The 18,749-nt window shown below is 40.5% G+C and overlaps 2 protein-coding genes across 2 annotated transcripts; both read left to right on the top strand.

Moving 5' to 3' along the window:
* The first annotated feature begins 281 nt into the window (after positions 1-281).
* On the top strand, positions 282-6,743 carry asb13a.1 (ankyrin repeat and SOCS box containing 13a, tandem duplicate 1). Its single transcript, XM_072673050.1, has 6 exons — positions 282-377; positions 588-775; positions 5,173-5,329; positions 5,668-5,802; positions 5,958-6,149; positions 6,616-6,743. The coding sequence occupies exons 1-6, from the start codon at positions 335-337 to the stop codon at positions 6,741-6,743; spliced, it is 843 nt and encodes a 280-aa protein (XP_072529151.1). The 5' UTR covers positions 282-334.
* Positions 6,744-7,011: 268 nt separating this feature from the next.
* Positions 7,012-17,253, top strand: asb13a.2 (ankyrin repeat and SOCS box containing 13a, tandem duplicate 2). Its single transcript, XM_072673051.1, has 6 exons — positions 7,012-7,102; positions 7,890-8,077; positions 8,688-8,844; positions 10,131-10,265; positions 10,424-10,615; positions 14,495-17,253. Exons 1-6 carry the CDS (start codon positions 7,060-7,062, stop codon positions 14,620-14,622), a joined length of 843 nt encoding a protein of 280 aa, XP_072529152.1. The 5' UTR covers positions 7,012-7,059; the 3' UTR covers positions 14,623-17,253.
* The last annotated feature ends 1,496 nt before the right edge of the window (positions 17,254-18,749 follow it).

Here is an 18,749-nt window from a genome sequence, read left to right as displayed (position 1 = left end):
GTAGAACCTTTTGATTATTGGATTGTTTTGTTTAGCAAATTATATAACAGGCTTGGTTGGTGGAAAATAGAAAAAAAAAGCAATTATCAATACACACCTATCTAAAAATAATGACCATTAAAAAAAGAAAACTAGGTTATGTATTATGTATAATGTATTAAGTGCTCTTACGGGATGCTACTGTAAATAAACTACATTTCCCAGAATTCCTGCGGGCAAACGCTTGTTTCAGGGATCATGTGAATCTTCATCTAAAAATAAAGTGAGTTGCAGCAAGCGCACATAAACAGACAAACGTCCATCGTCCATGTGGTAATGCTGCACTGACCCAAGCATGGATTTAACTGCGGCCAGGCAGACATTTTATGGAGATATCGGTGAGTCGAGCTAAAGATATGCTAAAGTTAATTTAGACTCCATTTAGCCTTTTATGTAAGTTAGTCAGTGAGCGGGGACACATTGGGGGAAAGGTTGTGGACGGTCAGTGTTCCCGAGGTGTTTCTGTCCCTCTGTAAATGTGAACTCAGTCAGGGTAGTGTTGTGTTTATCTCTGAGGCTGAGGCTCACGCGGCGTGACTGTGCCGCAGGCTTCTGGGCGGACCGGACTCCTGTGCACGAAGCCGCTTCTTTAGGACGGGTTCTGCAGCTCAGACAGCTCCTGGATGGAGGGGCCTTAGTGAACACAGTGACGGTGGACAACATCACCCCTCTACACGACGCCTGCATCCAGGCCCACCCGCAGTGTGTGCGCTTGCTGCTGAACGCCGGAGCGCAGGTGAAGTCAGGGCGGACGGATACTGAAGTGTCGAAACTTCCAGACCTGACATTCTCTCTCAGAATCATCTCAGACCATCACGTTAAAGTATTATTTAAGTAGTTAATCATTAATATCAAGTCAGTCGGTATTTTATGTGAACTTGATGCTCAAGAAAAATCAGTAAATGTCGAATGTAGCGAGTAAATGTTGAAAATGGGAACTACTTTTCCTTCCGCCTTCTCCCTCTGCTTCTCACGCAGGCCGCAGAGAGCCACATCACGCACATCGCTCTAAGATGTCATGGTTATTTCACTCATACTATACAGCTGCACTTAATGACCGTGTAAAAATATAACTTTATAATATTCAAATGCAGTGATGATCACCAGAGGCTCTTTAACTAGCTTGTGGACCCCCAGGCTTGTTAAAATCCATTAAACCCAGGATAACTCAACATAACAACTGAGTTCCCTCCCTACTGATGTGACCTAAGTGACCTCACACCTGCCCACCCACCATCCAACAGCTCAAACACTGTCGCAGTCACCATCACCTGGCTGCTGGTCTCTAAGCACTACTCAGAGACTGGTACCAGACCTGAACCACAATCCGTCAAATCGGTCTTGTGAGATTTGTAATATACTACTGAGAAGATATTTAAAATGGCATTAATGCTGTAAGTGGTTATTAGAGAGGTATTAGCTAAGATGTGTATGAGCCTTTAGTGGTGTATTATTAGCAGTGGGTAACCCAGTCCAATGTCTTGTCAAGTATGTTGTAAATGCACTAGTAAATTTATGTACTAATTTAAAATATGCTAAAAATACATTCATTTTATGCTTTTATTAAATGCAAATAAACTTTAATATCACTTTTAAAAATTAAATGTTTATAAATATATTACTGTGAATTAATGGATTAAAAATAATTTTAATTAAATTTAGAATACTTACTAAATACTAATACACATAAAATGATGTACGTATACTGTGACCCCAAAAGTTGTTTTTACACAAATTAATGAGGTCTGTTGTTCCTATAAAACTGGACATATCCCACATATTACTCAACAGAGTTTTGTGTCTTTAGACTGAGTAAACCTATAATACTTGTTTTTATTTGGTTGCCATTGGTAAATATAGTGATTGCCCAATGTGAGCTTAAAAACAGCACCCCCAAAAACTGCACTGCTGTTGAATTGACTTATTTATCTCATGTTCCTCAATGAGTCCAGAAACTGAGGCAGCTGTGCCTAACCCATTTTTCCCATTGGCTCCTGGCACCACCTATTTGCATAGTGGGTGTGACTTTTCCCCTTCACTCACCATCAGTGTGTAGTCATTCTACCCAGACAGACGTCCCATATGTGTTCAGTTGTAGTGTGTGTAGTTTGGTGGCTGCTTAGCCTCAGGCTTAAAGGCAGGTTACTAATATTTTTTTGCTACTCAATATGGTCTTCTATTAACTAAGTGTTGCCCTGATCAGTAAATGATAAATATAAACAGTTTCCGGCTTTTTGAGTACAGTGATTTAGTTTATTATTGATAGATGAGCAGTGATTGGCCCATGTAAGCTTTAAAATATCACACACAAAATAAACTGCGCTGGTGTTGGGTTTAATCATTTCTCTCATATTAATGCTGGGTCAGTAATATACAGTGGGTCGGTGTGTGGAATACAACCTATTTAAGTACAACTCACAACTCTCCCATTGGCTCCTTGCACCACCTATTTGCATATTGGGTGTGTCTTCCCCCCTTTCATTCACCACCAGAGTGTAGTGAATCCATCTGACTGTTTTCCCCCTCTGTGTTAATTTGTTCTCTATGATTAGTGCTGTCTGGTCCTAATGCTGAAGGTTGTAAGAGTAAATTATTACTCTCTGTGCTGCTAAGTGTGGCTTCATATTGGCTGAATATACTAAGTAATGACAGCTGATGTTTATTTTTTCTGTCAGTATGTAAAATATGGATTTAAATACATATGCAGTAGTATGTATAAAGTCTACCTAACGATATTTAAAGTAGTTCAGTTTTAGCAGTTAGGTACGCTTAACTCAAAGCTACACCTTTGTGCTATTTTTGTAAAATGAAAGTATAATAAGCTAAAAGTTGTAATAATTTCATCTTGATTCTACTTGAGCCTGTGTGCAGTAATCAGGAACTCAATGCTAGGAAATACAATAAAAAACAAGCATGTTTTAACAGTTTCTTGTAGTAAGATATCACCATAATGCCAAATTTGCTGACACATTGACACGATCAACATTATTTTGACACCATTGTATAATGAAGCACGAAACTGTAAACAAAGTTTTACATATAAACTGGGAACTCCAGCGTGATAGTCAGCAATGCAGTGGGGTATTTAGTGCATTCATGGCATTCTTTACACAAAGATATGTGCTTAAAATAATGACTGAATTAAAATACCCTAGTAGAAAAAAAGTATTGCAACTGCATTACTGTTTCCAGTGTTGGATTTCAGAAACGACTCTATTTAATTAATTTGCCATGAAACATCACCCCTATAAAGAATTTATAAAGCCTAGCCTTAATGCCCTCCATAAGACTACCTGACACCACCTGAACAACGGAAAAGATGATAACTTGCTCTTGTAGCCTTCAGCATTAAGGTCACACAACTACACCACAGAGTACAAAGCCACACATAGGGGATGGTAGTTTGGGGAGAATGGCTACACACTGATGGTGAGTGAAGGGGGAAAGACACGCCCAGTATGAAAATTGGTGAGGCCAGGAACCAATGGGAAAGATGTGAGTTGTACTCCACAAACAAATTCACTGTATATTACTGAAACAGTACTGCTGACTCAGTTACTGGACTTGTTGAGAAACATTAATATGGGAGAAATGATTAAATGGAACTAATTTCTTGTCGTTGGCATATTATTTTGCAAATCATGGCATTTGTGAGCTGGACCTATCCTGCATTTTGGGAGCATTTTTATTTCACGAAAACTCATTAATTGCAAGTACTCAATAACTCAAAAATTAAATATATTTACAGAATTCCCTGCTTGATTTGCTTCAGTCTCCCAAAAGAACTTATGCCACCACAGAAAACCAAAAAACTAGCAACTCTGAAAAACTACAATACAAACAACAAGCAATCAACTACCACAAAAATCACACAGGCAGTATAATATAAGAGGAGATAAGAGGAGGTAGCCCTGAGGAAACAACAACACATTGACGGTGAGTGTCAGTGGCTGGCGGACACTCCCTGTATGTACATAGACGGTCCCAGGAGCCAATGGAAAAGATGTATTTGTTTGGTGCATAACTTTTAGTGATGTCACTTTTCTGAAGGCGTTTGAGCATAACAATTCAGAAAAAAATCAGTACAATAGCAGAGCTTCTCTGCAGAAACTTCAATGAAAATTTATGTAAACATATCATTACTCCATTAATTTCTATTTGAATATTTGCCTTGAATTTTACATTTTATTTGGCTGCCATTGCTGTTTTTTGAGCGTTTTCACAGTGTACACATAAATACAAAATAAATTCAATCTTCCCTAAAATCAACGTATATCTGCATGTGTAATTTCAGTTAATTGTAACTTTACATAAATTAAATTGTATTGAAATAAAGAAGACAAATACTGTAATATACTATAAAAAATATATAGATAGATAAAATAGATAAAAACTGTAATATTGTTTAAAATAGCAGTACAATTACATAAAAAGATTATATTCCATATATATTCCCCATTTTTTTTTCTGTAGTACATACCTTAATGTATTGGAAATACAACTAAGCGCATTTGCTTCACTAGGTCCCACACAGAAAAGTGCCAAACTGTTCTTACAACTTTCAACACAGATGCAAGCCAGCCAACCATACCATTAGAGAAACATCAGAAACATTAGCAGGCATCAACAAGAACTTCAAACAATCAATCTCTGCATACACAATACCTGTAGGCCCAAGATAATGTAGCCCCGGGAACATGACAACACACTGACGGTGAATGTTCATGACTGGATGGCCCACCCTGTATGCAAATCCTATGGTTCCAGGAGCCAATGGGAGAGTTGTAAGTGTTACCCAGAAGTTGCATTGCACAAACAAGCCCTACAGGTCAGTGTATATTATGCTGCCTCAGTTACATGGAACCTGCTCAGAAATGAGTAAATCCAACATTAGTGCAGTTTTTACATGGGCCAATCATTATGCAGTTGCCAATGGCAACATACTACAATCAATTATTGCTAGTTTATTCAACTTACTCAAAGCAATTGAATGTGTAAAATGACCACAAATATATTATGTATGAGAACAACAGAGACTTCATTTACTTGACTTTACAACTGGGTTTACAGTGTAGGAATGATCTGACCTAGGCATGATTTTAGACCACACGCTTCACCTCTCATGCTTTTAAGGTGGACGTGAGGAACGTCCATGGCAGCACCCCTCTGTGCTATGCGTGTGCGGCGGGCAGTGTGGAGTGTGTGAGACTGCTTCTGGATCATGGTGCTTCGGTCAACCCCACCCTAACTGCCCTCACTGCCTCCCCACTCCACGAGGCCTGCATCCGAGGTGAGCGTGCATGCTTTTAACTCCAATGTGCAACCCATGAGGAAATCCATGAGCAAACACAAGCTAATCTGTATGCTGGATGGCTATTCGTCTGTTATAGACCAATAATAGCATGTTCATTTTGGGGTGCAGAAATATGACCACAGCCTCACAGTACTGTTTAAACCTGGGGGTTGTGTCCCCATTACATCACCTGAACTTTCCCACTCCCATTCAGTCCACCACTTGACTAGCAGTCTGGAAATAAGTCATGGAGGGAAGATGTGTTAGGATATGAATTAATGTTGACTTTATTTTGGATCTTCAGTTCTTTGGAATCACTCCGCATTTTGGTGCAGGTAATCCAGAGTGTGTGAAGTTAATAATATCAAAGGGAGCACTGCTGGAGGCGTTTGACATTTACTTCGGGACGCCGCTGCATGCGGCCTGTGCTAAGGCACATGTGGACTGTGCTCTACTGCTGCTCAATGCAGGTGAGCAAGAAACGAAAGATTCAGTACTGATTCCGTGCAATTTTCACTGAAGATCATTCAACAATATGTTATAAATTCATCTAAAAAAAGTCTCACCTGCTTTGAAATTATCTACAAATTGTTTCTGAAAATAAGAAAAAGGAATTATTTTAAAGGTGCCAGGGTGAATGCCATAAAATTCCATGAGACTGCTCTCCATCATGCTGCAAAAGTGGGCCAGCCGGACCTCATCGAGCTTCTGGTGGAGTTTGGGGGAAACATTAATGTCACTGATAACCTGGGACGCAGACCTATCGACTACACCACTCCTGGCTCTCCAGCTCACCTCTGTCTACAGCACTATGAGAGTGAGAGCACTGCCTGGTTATTATACTCTGCCTTTTTGTTGGGATTGTGTTTATATACTGAGGCATGCAAATAATTAGGCACCACTGGCCAACATTTCTGTTACTGTGAAACGTTGAGTGAGAAAAAGATGACCTGGTTTCCAAAAGGCATGAAGATTTTCATTTTCCATTTTGGGGGATTTTTTTTGCCAATTCATCCTTAAGGCTGTCTTGTATGCACTAATCTTCTGAGGTCTAGCCACAGATTTCTGATGCTGCTGTTTAGTTCTGTGAGGACTGTGAGAGCCAAAAACCTTCGGCTTGCACCTCTTGTGGATTTTGAGGCGTGTTTAAGACCATTATCCAGCTGTAAAATCCATCCTATTTTATGTTCAGCTTTTTATGCCTTTTTGAGATCAGGCCATCTTTTACTGCCCAAGATCTTTGTATGCCACCCTAACTTTTATGTGCTTGTGTGTTTCCACAGGTACTCCTCTCTCTCTGCAGCAGCTGAGCCGCATTGCACTGAGGACAGTGCTGGGAACCAGAGCCCTGCAGGCCTTGACCAAACTGGACGTATCACAACGCATCATCAGTTACCTCTGTTATAAATGATCCAGCAGAACTGGCTTCAGTCAGAAATAAAGTCAGTGGACTGGACATGACTACAGAAGTGTAAATTTGTGGTGAAATGAATGTTAATTTGTGTTTTAATAATTAAAACTAAACACTTGTGTCTTTCGGATGGGCGTCATAGGAAGACAAATAAAGTGGCACTACAACTCCCATAATGCCCTGTTGGCCCTGAAGCAGGAGCGACCACGTGATACACTTGCCGCATTTGTAAACACGGCATGTTTATACGGTTTTCGCGGTAGCATTAGTGTAGTCGGGTTTAGTATAGTCTGTATCTTTTGTCTTAAGCAGGAAAATGGAGGTGGAGACATCAATGCCGTATTTCTTCGGTGATATCGGTGAGTCCGTCAGTGAGCGCAGAGCTCCTTTACGACATTTCTGGCAGCAGCGCCATGAGTGTGGAGAGAAGCCGGCATGTGCTCTTCTCCTTACACTGCACGAGATTCATCAGTGTACTACCATTTTAACCAATAAACAGTCTTAACTTCACCTTTCTTTTGTTTCTGACTGTTTTGACAGCCGTGGTTTCGTATTTCACCAAAAAAAAAAAACAAACACACTACTATGTAGTGTAATATTAATAAACCTCTCACCTTGAACTCGTTTCACAGCTGATCATCTCTATAGAAAAGCGTTGTCAATAGAATGGGATGCTATGGCGCAGGCGCACATGAGCCTAAGGTCATGTCTAATAGGCATCAACTCGAGGGGTAACAAAGCCCCTCAGCACTGTGGATCTATGCTCTCTGGGGGATGGAGCACCACCCAGTATCTTTGGGATGAGTTGGAGTGAAATGTCGTGATAATACAGGGTCAGGCACCATTTGAGAAGAAAGCATTAGGGGTCTTGCTCAAGGGCCCAACAGAGAAGGCCAAGCAGTATTATGTATTATTGTATTATGGTTTATATGCATTTTAAAACTTAATATTAATTCCTTTGATTTGGGGTGGAATATTGGATGGCCAGCTGTCCACAAACTTTTGTCCATAAAGTGTATACTCACATGATTCTATATACTTTTTGTGATCAGATCTGTGAGGAACTGAATATACTTCATAGCAGTAAACTCTTCTTTATATTTGTGTGTGTGTGTGTGTGTGTGTGTGTGTGTGTTTGCATGTTAGGCTTCTGGTCTGAGAGGACAGAGGTACACAAGGCTGCTTATCATGGACAGGTGTCCCAGCTGCAGAGTCTAATCCAGAGTGGAGCGTCAGTGAACATAGTGGCTGTAGACTCTATCACTCCACTCCATGAGGCCGCCATCCGGGGTCAGACGCAGTGTGTGAGGCTGCTGCTGGATGCCGGAGCACAGGTTAGACTCTAATGCACCTCAAATAGGGGAAGGTGGCCGTTTCAAACTTGTCTTTCTAGACTTGGTAAATCCAGACTTTCCACCTCCACCTCTCCCGTCCTCATTATTTTAGAACTTGTGTTGCAAGATTGCTTTGATTAGACAGTTTTGTTGTTACTCACCTCTGATCTGACCAACTTTAACAAGGACCAAATAGTGATGGCTAGATGACTGGGTCACAACAACTCCAAAACATCAGGTCTCGTCGGGTTCCTGATATACAGTGGTTACTACCTACCAAAAGTGCTCCAAGGAAGGACAACCGGTGAATGGCCCATAACTTATAGGACTTACAGGCCTTAAAGGAGCTGCTGTTATGTCTTGGTATTAGGTGCCACAGGACACCTTTAGCGGTCTTGTGAAGTCCATGGCTTGATGCCTCAGAACTCTTTTGGTGGCACACGGGGGGCCCAGTTGGTTTTAATGTTACACCAGTACCAGTATACCTGTACTGACAAACCCACCACTGTGTGTAAGTCTAAAAAAGGTGGAAGTCATTGTCTTTGAATTGGTGGAAATGAGGACGCCATTTATTCTAAATTAATTTGGGATTCTTCCTTTCTGTTTCCAGGTGGACGCGAGGAACGTGGACGGCAGCACTCCCCTGTGTGAGGCGTGCTCTGTTGGTAGCTTCGAGTGTGTGAAGCTGCTTCTGGACTACGGGGCAACGGTTAACCCTGCCCTCACCTCACGCACCACCTCTCCACTACACGAGGCCTGCATGGGTGGTGAGAGAGAGGAGCGACACACTACATACACAAATCCCTTATTCCAGATGAGGAACACAATAGCAGTGCAATGACAATCTGTGTTAGCCGCTTAAGATCCTTCTTCCTAGTAGAATTTCTCATTTCAGATTTAATATCAGATCTGTGCATCTAAGAAGCCATTCGGACTAGTCATATTGCCTGGACCACATATCATATCATATGTCATTTTGACCGGTCATGTGTTACTGTTGATTTACATGGAATCTCATTCTCTATAATTACATTTTTACTGATAAAAAGTCCCTATTCTGGCTCAGCAGCCAGATGATGCACTACTGCTATAGCCTGAGCCATTAGTGACTGGAGTTGGCCGTGCTCACTCCAGGTGGGTAGATGGCTCTCTCTCCCCACATCACATCAGCGATGTTGGCCAACACAGGCGTCTATTAGCTTTCTTCCATGCATGTCAGCTGCCCAGCAATGCTGCATTAGCTGCAAGTTGAAAAGAGTTCTTACTCTCCTAGTGTCAGGAGCATTGCTAGTGTTAGGGGGGAGATATGGACCGGTGGGCAGTACCGGAATTAGGAGAAAAAGGGGAATTATTTAAAGGAAAAAAAGTCCCAATTTTGTTTTTCGTAAATAATTGTGATTCTACACTATAATCCTGACTAGTGTAGGATATCAATATTATTATTAACTCTAAAATTGGCACTAGCGTTAGCACTAGTTAGAAGTCAGATATCTTTAATTGGACATTTTACTGGAAAAAAAATCATAGATAAGAGAGAGTGAAAGTCCATGTAAATCAATGGCAACATAATATTTACAAATTCTAATCAGGATTTACATTCAATTAAATTAATATATGTGATCCTGGCTAAAGGTGTTAAAGAGGTCAGGATGTTGGGTGATTACCACACAACCTCATCCCCAACTCCCCAATGTATCCCAAAAGTATTGGATGGAGCACTGCTCCACAGTTCAATACTGTGCCAATAGGTTCATGAGTCCTATTCTATTGTCTGTACTTCTGTGCCGGGATTAGACAAGCTGTGTCTGTGCATTTGCACATCTGTGGCAGCAATGGGTGCAATTGAAACTGAAAGTAAGAAAAATCACTGCTGGCTTTTTAGCTGGCTCTTCTATTTTGCAAACCACAGGAAAACAAAATATCATGATCATGATGTGTACTGTGAACACATCTTGCTTCTGCAGTGTTGTCCATCCTTAGTTCACATTTAGTATGAAAGTGACTGTGCACAGTGATTATCGTGTGTGTGTATGTGTATATATGTACTACACAGGCAGTGCTGAGTGTGTAAAGCTTGTGATAGCAAAAGGAGCCAGTCTAGAAGCCTATGACCTGTACAGTGGGACTCCACTTCATGTAGCCTGTGCTAACCAACATCTGGAGTGCGTCAAGGTGTTACTCAATGCAGGTAAAGACGGAAATAAAATCTCATAAGTTCCACAAATGTGATACTGCAAGCAAGAAGGACATTAATGTGGCCATAATGGAATATTTAAAAATGTCTTCTTTTCAGTCAGGTATGTATATTTATATATGTTTGTGTGTGTGTGTCTATGTCTGTGTAAGGAGCTAAAGTGAACGCAGCCCGGCTACACGAGACAGCACTGCACCACGCAGCGAAGGCCAACAACATGGAGATGATTGAGCTGCTGGTGGAATTTGGCGCCAATGTGTATGTCAAAGACAAGCACGAGAAAAAGCCGGGTGACTACACCAGACCCGACACTCCCTCCGCTCTCTGTCTGCAGCTTTACGAGAGTGAGTATACCATAACACCTAAACCATCCGACGTTCTAGATTAGCCATAGTGTTTTACAATGAAAGAGATACACATAATACAGTTGAAGTTATAATTATAGTACAGTTTAAAGCCAATAGCGATCTTTGAAATCACTGTCAAGCTATAAATGAAAAGTTATTATACATTATGTACACTATATGGACAAAAGTATTGAGACACCTGCTCATTCCTTGTTTCTCTTGTAATTGAGTGTATTACAAAATGGATTATTTATTATTATTTTAAAATGTAAGGTCACTGATGTCCCCTATTCAGTTTTATGATTGTTAGCTTTTGATATTATTCTATAATTACAAAAGTTCAAGATGAGTCATTACAATAACAGTTGACAGTTTATAAAACGACCACCAGGTGGCACACTTGACTTATTTTCCAAATTGCTGTCTTCATTTCCTGCTCTGTGACCCTGTTTACCTTTTAGTTTAATCAAGTCACCCTCATATTTTTTCTTCAACTCATCAAAAGTGCTGTAAAATAAAATAATACATTAAGGAAAAACTGAATGAATAATAAAATTGTGGCTAAAAAAACCCAATAAAAAACAAAACCACAAAAAACAAAACCACAGATGACAAGAAAACTACAAATCACACAGCTCTCAACACCTGTGAGAATTGATCATTTTTATACTGTGATGGTCTTAAAAAAGGGTGAACCATCACACAATTTATCCATAGAAAAAGCCTGATCATTGATTGATTCTGAGACCATGAAATATCTAAGAGCTGTTGGTTAGAAGTGTATTATGGCCGTTGTTCTTATAGTGAGTGTTATGGTCATTCTTTTGATGTATTCTTGGTGGATGTTGCCATAAATTGAGTTGATTATCTCACCTGTCTTGACCTCTCTGTCATGTGAAAAAAGTCCTCCGGACAGTAGTGGCACTGACCAATGCAGTAATTACAGCAGCTACAAAACAAGCCTTCACCTCCACCAATGATGATTTGCGTATAGTACACTGGCTTTACCAGCATATAGTAAACTTGCTTTATAGCGTATAGTGCACTGGGTCTATTTGCATATATGGTACACTGGGTTAACTAGCGTATAGTACACTGGGTTCAATAATGTATAGTACACTGAGTTTACTATTGTATAGTACAGTAGTAGTAGCACATGATTGGTTACAAGAGATAAAATGGCAATACATGCACTATATGTCCAAAAGTTTATAGACACTTGCTCCTCCTTTTTGCTTTTGAAATCAAGGGCAATAGACAGTTTGGCTTCCCTTTGCTGCAGTAACAGCTTCTACTGCAAAGGTCTTACACTATTTTGGAATTTTTGTATTATTGCTGTGATAATTTGAAGACATTCAGCCATAATAGCATTAGTGAGGTCAGGTATTGATAATGGATTATTAGTTATAGATTGAAAAAGCCACTCAAACATGTCCTATAGGGTGTCGGCTGGAGCTCCAGCACTCTCGAGAAGTGTTGCAGGGCTTTATACCCTTCTGCCTACAGGATAGCATTGGGCATGATGACAGAGCGTTCTCCTATATTGGCAGTGCTTTTCTATGGCGATTAAACAAGCTGGACATGCTTGTGTCTGTAAGGGGTGCACTTTACAGTAACTAAATGAAGTGTCTGGATACTTTTGTATGTATTGATGTGCTTTTAAGCAGATTTCATCTGGTAACACGGAGGATGCATTTTTGTAAAAAGTATACATGGAGTCCAGCTTGAGACACTCAGGCTACATTTAATGCTCAACTTACTTGTACGTATTGATGACCCAATTTTAAAACGGTTTCTGTCAAACTGTTCCCTTTTTGTTAAAGTACAGCTTATCTGCGTTTTTGATGATTAATCTGGAAAATGTGTCTTAGGGACACGGTTGCTCTCAACCCATTAGATTGTGATTTGATTATCTGCCTAGGAAAGAACATTGTGCTAAGAGTCCTTGGGCAAAACTAGTGCCTAGTGTCAAATGTTCTAATTGTAAATGTGGAATTTCTTGGCCAGTATCTGATAATTAACCTTGTTGACAGTTGGTTGGACTTGGATTTGATTCCCCACCTGAGCAAGAACTATGCTGTGGGAATAGAAGTACTTTCTTTGGATGAAACTATTAATGCTACAGTCTCTGTAACATGATACAACTGTGAACCCCTTCCTAATAAGAGTGTCTGCCCAGTACCATAAATGTAGATGATACTGCACTCATGAGTGTCAGCAACCCATGAAAAAGCCTCTCTGGTCATTCTGACTCCACTTCTATAAAAGTATCAAGTTGTTTTTGGGCTGCAGCTGAGAGGTAGTGAGTGAGTGCGCTCTCATTGTGCCAATTTCTAATGGATAAAGGCCTGCAGCCTTGGTGCTGTTTAAGACTTTGGATGGGGGCAGTAGTAAACAGGATGAGGATGGAGATCAGATCTAAAAGCAGATTCCAGTGTGGAAGAACTACTCCTGGAATGTTTTGCAGGTCTGTCCCAGGAGGCACTGTGGCAACCATATCTCAGCGCCACATGCCAGTGCTCCATTAAAGAATGTAAACTTCCCTGATGGGATGGTGTGTTTCCGATAATGCTGTTATTAGCCTGTCTAAACACGTGACAGTTTTATTTAGAGACTGCTAATTGAATAGTAGAACATAAACAGACAATGGTCTGTAATGGATGAGTCTCGAGCTTGTGACCTAAACCATCCAAGTTTTAGATCGGCCTTTATCTTGTGCTTGCCTCTTCCGCTGGGCCAAAACAGCTTCTTCAAGGTCCTTTTTATCTAATGTTTCTTTTGTTTCTGTGTTCGGTTGCCATGCCTCAAGATACTGATACTGAAGATGTTTTGAGGACACTTAAGCACTGCTTAGCTGTACAGATGTGCCCTGCAGCTACGTTTCATGCCTATTTGGCCTGTTGATTCAAAGATCTGTTGTTTCAACAGATGATGTTTCCATTGTTAAGGAAAGAGGGCAGGTTATCTAAAAGATGCCTGAAATGGTTCTTTGAAAAGAGCAGTGGCACTTTAGAACCACATTTGGTTCCACAAAGAATCTTTTAGTTGTTTTTTTACATCCATTTTTGTAAATGAGATCCAAAACAGTTTAAAAAGCTCTAAATAATGTAAAAGTTAACTCAGGCGAAGAACTGAAATGTAATACATGACAGTGCAAAAATATGTTGATTCTGCACTGAAAGCAAATCAGGCATAACCAAAACAGAGCTGTAAAATGAGCCAATTAAAACCTCCAAGTCTGTTACGTAATGTTCGAAATGTACATACACCCAACACCCAGAATATAGAAGTGAGGTTAAAAAAGGCTAAACACTAACGGTAGGACAATTGGAGAAATGCCACTGCAGGTATCTTATCTGGAGAAGCGCCATAGCACAGGACAGCTGGGAAAAGTGAGGGCGTGCTAGGCTAAAAGCTAATCCAAGCCAAACAGCTACAATCTCCTATGATAGTTAAATGCACATCGTGTTAAGAGGACACAGAGTGAACAACAAAACTATCCTGTGAAACTCTGGAATTATTACATTATACTTACATTGTTCTTGTTGCAGTGCTACGCTAGGCTAGCCTACACATTGCTGTGCTGTTTTACATGGCTACTGTGAGCAATCGCAGTGCCATGAACCAACCAATGTTTTTTTTCCCCATTAACTCACCACAAAATAAAAAATCAGCACCTTTTATTCTGAGGCAAAGTAACAGGGTTGTAAACAGGCTTGTAATACTGTTAATAATAGTTGGCATACATATTTGTGTAAAAGTACATAATAAGAAAATGTCTGGATAAAATTCAACTACATAATTGTACTGTTTTGAAAACAACATATTCCATGATGCTTAGCTGTTGTGTGTATGTGTATATGTGTGTTCCTGCAGGTGTTCCTTTGTCTCTGCAGCAGCTGAGCCGCATTGCACTGAGGACAAAGCTGGGCACCAGAGCACTGCAGACTGTGACCAAACTGAACCTTCCAAACCGTATCATTCATTACCTGTGCTACCAGTGAGATCTCCACACACACACACACACACACACACACACACACACACACTTCAGTGATCCAGCCACACAACAGCTACATCGTATTTTCTAACAGAATATCATTCAGATTATCACCTCATATCATATCCACAGATCAGTTACGGAGAGCAGATTTTGTTATAGAATACCCTGTGCTTGAATGCAGCATTTATAGCACTTCTGAAAACTCATAGCACTTTGGTGTTTGAATGTGCAATACAATGAATCCAGATTGTATAATAGGTGCAAAACAGAACACTACTGTAAAGATCAGAGCAGAAGGCAGAATATACTTTAGTCCTTAGAAGTCTTGAAGTGAATTATGTCTCTATTGGTGGTAATTGGAACTGGTAGAGAAACTGTGTTGAAAGTGCGGATTCTGAATTTCCCATCTATTAGATTCATCTAATTTTCCAGATTTGTGCTCAGAAGAATTACTGAAGAAATTACATTTTTGTAAATTTTGGACAAATACAGAATTTTTGGCAATATGTAAACATAATGAATTGCGTAGAAATCATCCATCAGCCACTTAGCAACAGGCTAGCAACCACTAAGCAACTCCACAGCAACCACCTGGGATACCATAGCAACCACCTATCAAAAACAATTTGCCCTAGTGACCATGTAGCTAGAGAATAGCAATTCCCTGGAAGTGGGAGTTATATTTTTCCTGGATAAATATGCTAATACATAATTGCATAAGAATAGTAGAGAAAAACAACAGCAGTAACTGATGTGATAGTGAGGGAGAGAAAGTGTTATGAGAATCTGGCAGCTTTCTGTACTCAGGAGTAAAAAAATGGCAGCATATTGTTTCGCAACGGCTTTAGCTGTGCTGTGTTCACAACACTCAGCAGTTCTGAACCGGAACAATCCGGCAGCTTTCTCAGAAAGGCTTTCCGAGCGCACACGTACAGACCTGACAACGGGATCTGTTTTAGGCCTGCACGCTGGCGAAAGTAAACACAGAGGGACAGATGTTCTGATGTTCTGCTCATCCATCTGAATGCAACATTGGCTGAAAGAGTGCAGGCGCCACAGAGACGTGGATTCATATTTTAAGGACACTCATCCAAATTCTTCCCGTGTCACAGTTGTGAGCGCAGTGCTTTCCAGGTGTATTGTGACCACTGCTGTGTAATGTACTCCAGTAAATGACCTTGAGTGCTACACTTACAACAGTTCTCTGTAGAAGAGTCTTAACGGAATTTAATGTGAATGAACAGTGCGCTGCTATGTCATAAGGGCAAAAGTTTGTGGACACATTCTCTTGTAGCAATTCTTTCCAAATCAAAATTTGCAGTAACTGACTCTACACCTCTGGAAAGACTTTACACTAGAACACTAGTTGGAACACTTCTGGGAGGATCACAGGCTCCGCTCCAACTCATCTCAAAAGTATATAATGAAGCTCCATCACTCCAGAGAAGCCAGTGTTTGGCATTGTTGATACTTTGACTCAGCGTAGGTCTCTGCTGTATATCCTGATCAGAAGTGTTTTCCTTTCTATTTTTGAATTTCTTTGCTGTGAGGATGTTCTTAAATGTATCATGCCTTTTTAAGGCCTTGTCTTTAATGCAGAGGTTAAGCCAGTGGTTCATAAGTGAAAAGGATATATGCTAGATGATGCATCAGAGCTGGGTACCTGTCTCTTTCCTCTAATCGTGTTGGGTGTCCGCTGACGTTACATCAGCAGCAGTAACAGGAAAGGGCCAGTTCAGATGTGTTTAAGCATGGAGAACATCCGGACATGGGTAGTGCCTGTGGGCTAGGATTGAGTGCTTGATTAGCCAATAACATTAAGAGCATTTCCATTTCAGTCAGATTCCCTATATCGTGTCTTATATAAACACGTATTGATTATCTATTATATTATTTATTTGCCTTATCTGCAAATGTGTTTGCTAAAATCTATGAACTTCCTTGCCCACAAGTTCCTTCTACCCTTCTAATGCCTGCACAACCGCGTGCCGCTTCTGCCCTGTATTTATACAACCGGACAACGTTCTAAAAATAATCTGCCGCCCAGGAATAGCTGAACTGCTGGGCTGCCTGCTTTGAGTGAGAGAAATGAGTTTTCCCCTCCTGCACTGACCTGAAGGCCTCACAGGGCCACAGTGTGCTTCTCAACCGGACTGAAAACAGGCAGAGGAATGCTGTTGTTCCAGCGCCGCTAACCCTCTTCTGAAACTTCACACACGGACCGGACGGCAGCTATGGGTGGAATGCTCTGTTTTCTTTTTTTTCTCCCTCACTTTGCTCCTTGGGCAGAACCTTTAAAGGACTAAAGGACTTTAAAGCACCAGTCTTAATTGTAAGAGCCAGACAGCAAAAATAGCACAGTGTTCTTAGAGAGGTGCCAGCTGTGCTTTTGGTGCTGAACTGCTGGCCGGAACTTAGATAGTCATACCTGCTTTGGTAATTAATTTATTAAGTAGTTTTTACACATGTACACAGTGAGTAATGCTAAGTGTTCATTATCAACTGCATTACAGGGTGATTTAGTTATATGTTGTCAATTAAGCTATAAAATGTGCACCATGTATTAAATACTCTTTATGGTGAATTTGTCATTTACTAAGTTTAAGGCTAAGTTTAAGAAAATTAAAAACTGAAATGTGAAATATTGGACTTTTTGGATTATTGGATTTATTCTTTCACCTTTCAAAATCTCACTTTTACCAGACATTTTAAGTGTCTGCAGAATTCATTGGTTTAGATGAGTTGTTTGAGTGGTTTGCTGTGAAATGGGTAATTGTAGAGAAACTACTAACCAATTTCTTTACCGTTTTAGTGATAGGTACCAGGGTTTGTGATGTCTAAAATATAAATATAGCATATTTACTATACAAAATTATATTCAGAGAACGCACAACACGGTTTTAGATTTTTAAGGGTTGCATTTATAAGTTATTATATTTTTAAAGCTTAATTTATACAGCACTTTTCTTACACTAAAGCTCACTTTACATGTATTAGCAAATAAAAACACAATCAACAAAAAACAAAAACAGCCACAATCTGACATCAAGGTCAAGAGCTTTAAGAGTGGGAGACAAGTCCCACCCATACTAGTCAGGAGGTAGGCATGGGAGGGCTTCAAGACGCGATGTAGAGACATCGTGAGTCCAGGAAAATGCCCCAACCGTTATGTCTAGCAACTCTGGTTGGCCTGTGAAGCCTCCCAGCCGTGCTGTAGTCACTCCGGTGGCGGTCCTGGGAAAACATCCGAGCTGCAATGTAGAGTCACTCCGGTGGTTGGCCTGGGATAACATCCAAGCCACGATGTAGAGTCACTCCAGTGGCGGTCCTGGGAAAACATCCGAGCTGCGTTGTAGAGTGACTCCAGTGCTGGAACTGTGAAAACATGCAACCTGCGGATTCACTCCGAAGGCAGGCCATGGAAACATCTGAGCCCAACAAAGAAACAAACGATACAAAACAGTATAAAAATAAATTAAACAAAATGGAATCAATGTAAAGCCACACCCACTTTTGCAACAGTGTATGTCACTGGATAACACCAGTTCTTTAAATGTAAGCAATGTTAATGGAACATTTCGGTGTTTTTACCATGGTGAACAAAAATGTAGTTGCACAGTACCTTTTTAAGTACTGTAGTACCAAAACAGTACCGGTCCTCTTCTGTCTGACAATGCTTAAAGAAATCATGGTCATTATGAATAGACATTAAACCTAGTATTTTTGTGATCATTTCCTGCAGTTCAGGAACAGAGGCTTTGTTGACTCTCTGGTTAGAGCTCTGGGTTATGGTTCACAGGGTTGTAGGTTCAATACCCAGGTGTGCTGAACAGGAGTGCTACTAAGGATTTGGGCCCTCATTAAAAGATATTATTCTTGGCTCCACCACTCTAACAATTCTGCCAAAATACCCAATACATTTGAGGGCCCCTGTCACTCACAAGCCCTTAAAACCATTCTGCCATTCAACCATTCAAATCATTCCACTGCTGGGCCCTTGAGAAAGGCACTATAACACTTAAGCTCTATTTTCACACAGGTCCTGTTGCTCACCCCTTTATTACCAACCACCAGGAGGCAACAGAGCTACAACATTTGACAGATGATTGTTTTTTCTTCCTCTCTTCC

This window comes from Salminus brasiliensis, chromosome 2 (assembly GCF_030463535.1).
Source record: "Salminus brasiliensis chromosome 2, fSalBra1.hap2, whole genome shotgun sequence".
Classification (NCBI taxonomy): Eukaryota; Metazoa; Chordata; class Actinopteri; order Characiformes; family Bryconidae; genus Salminus; species Salminus brasiliensis.
Note: the sequence above shows the minus strand (reverse complement) of the source record. Positions and strands in the feature narration are given on the sequence as shown.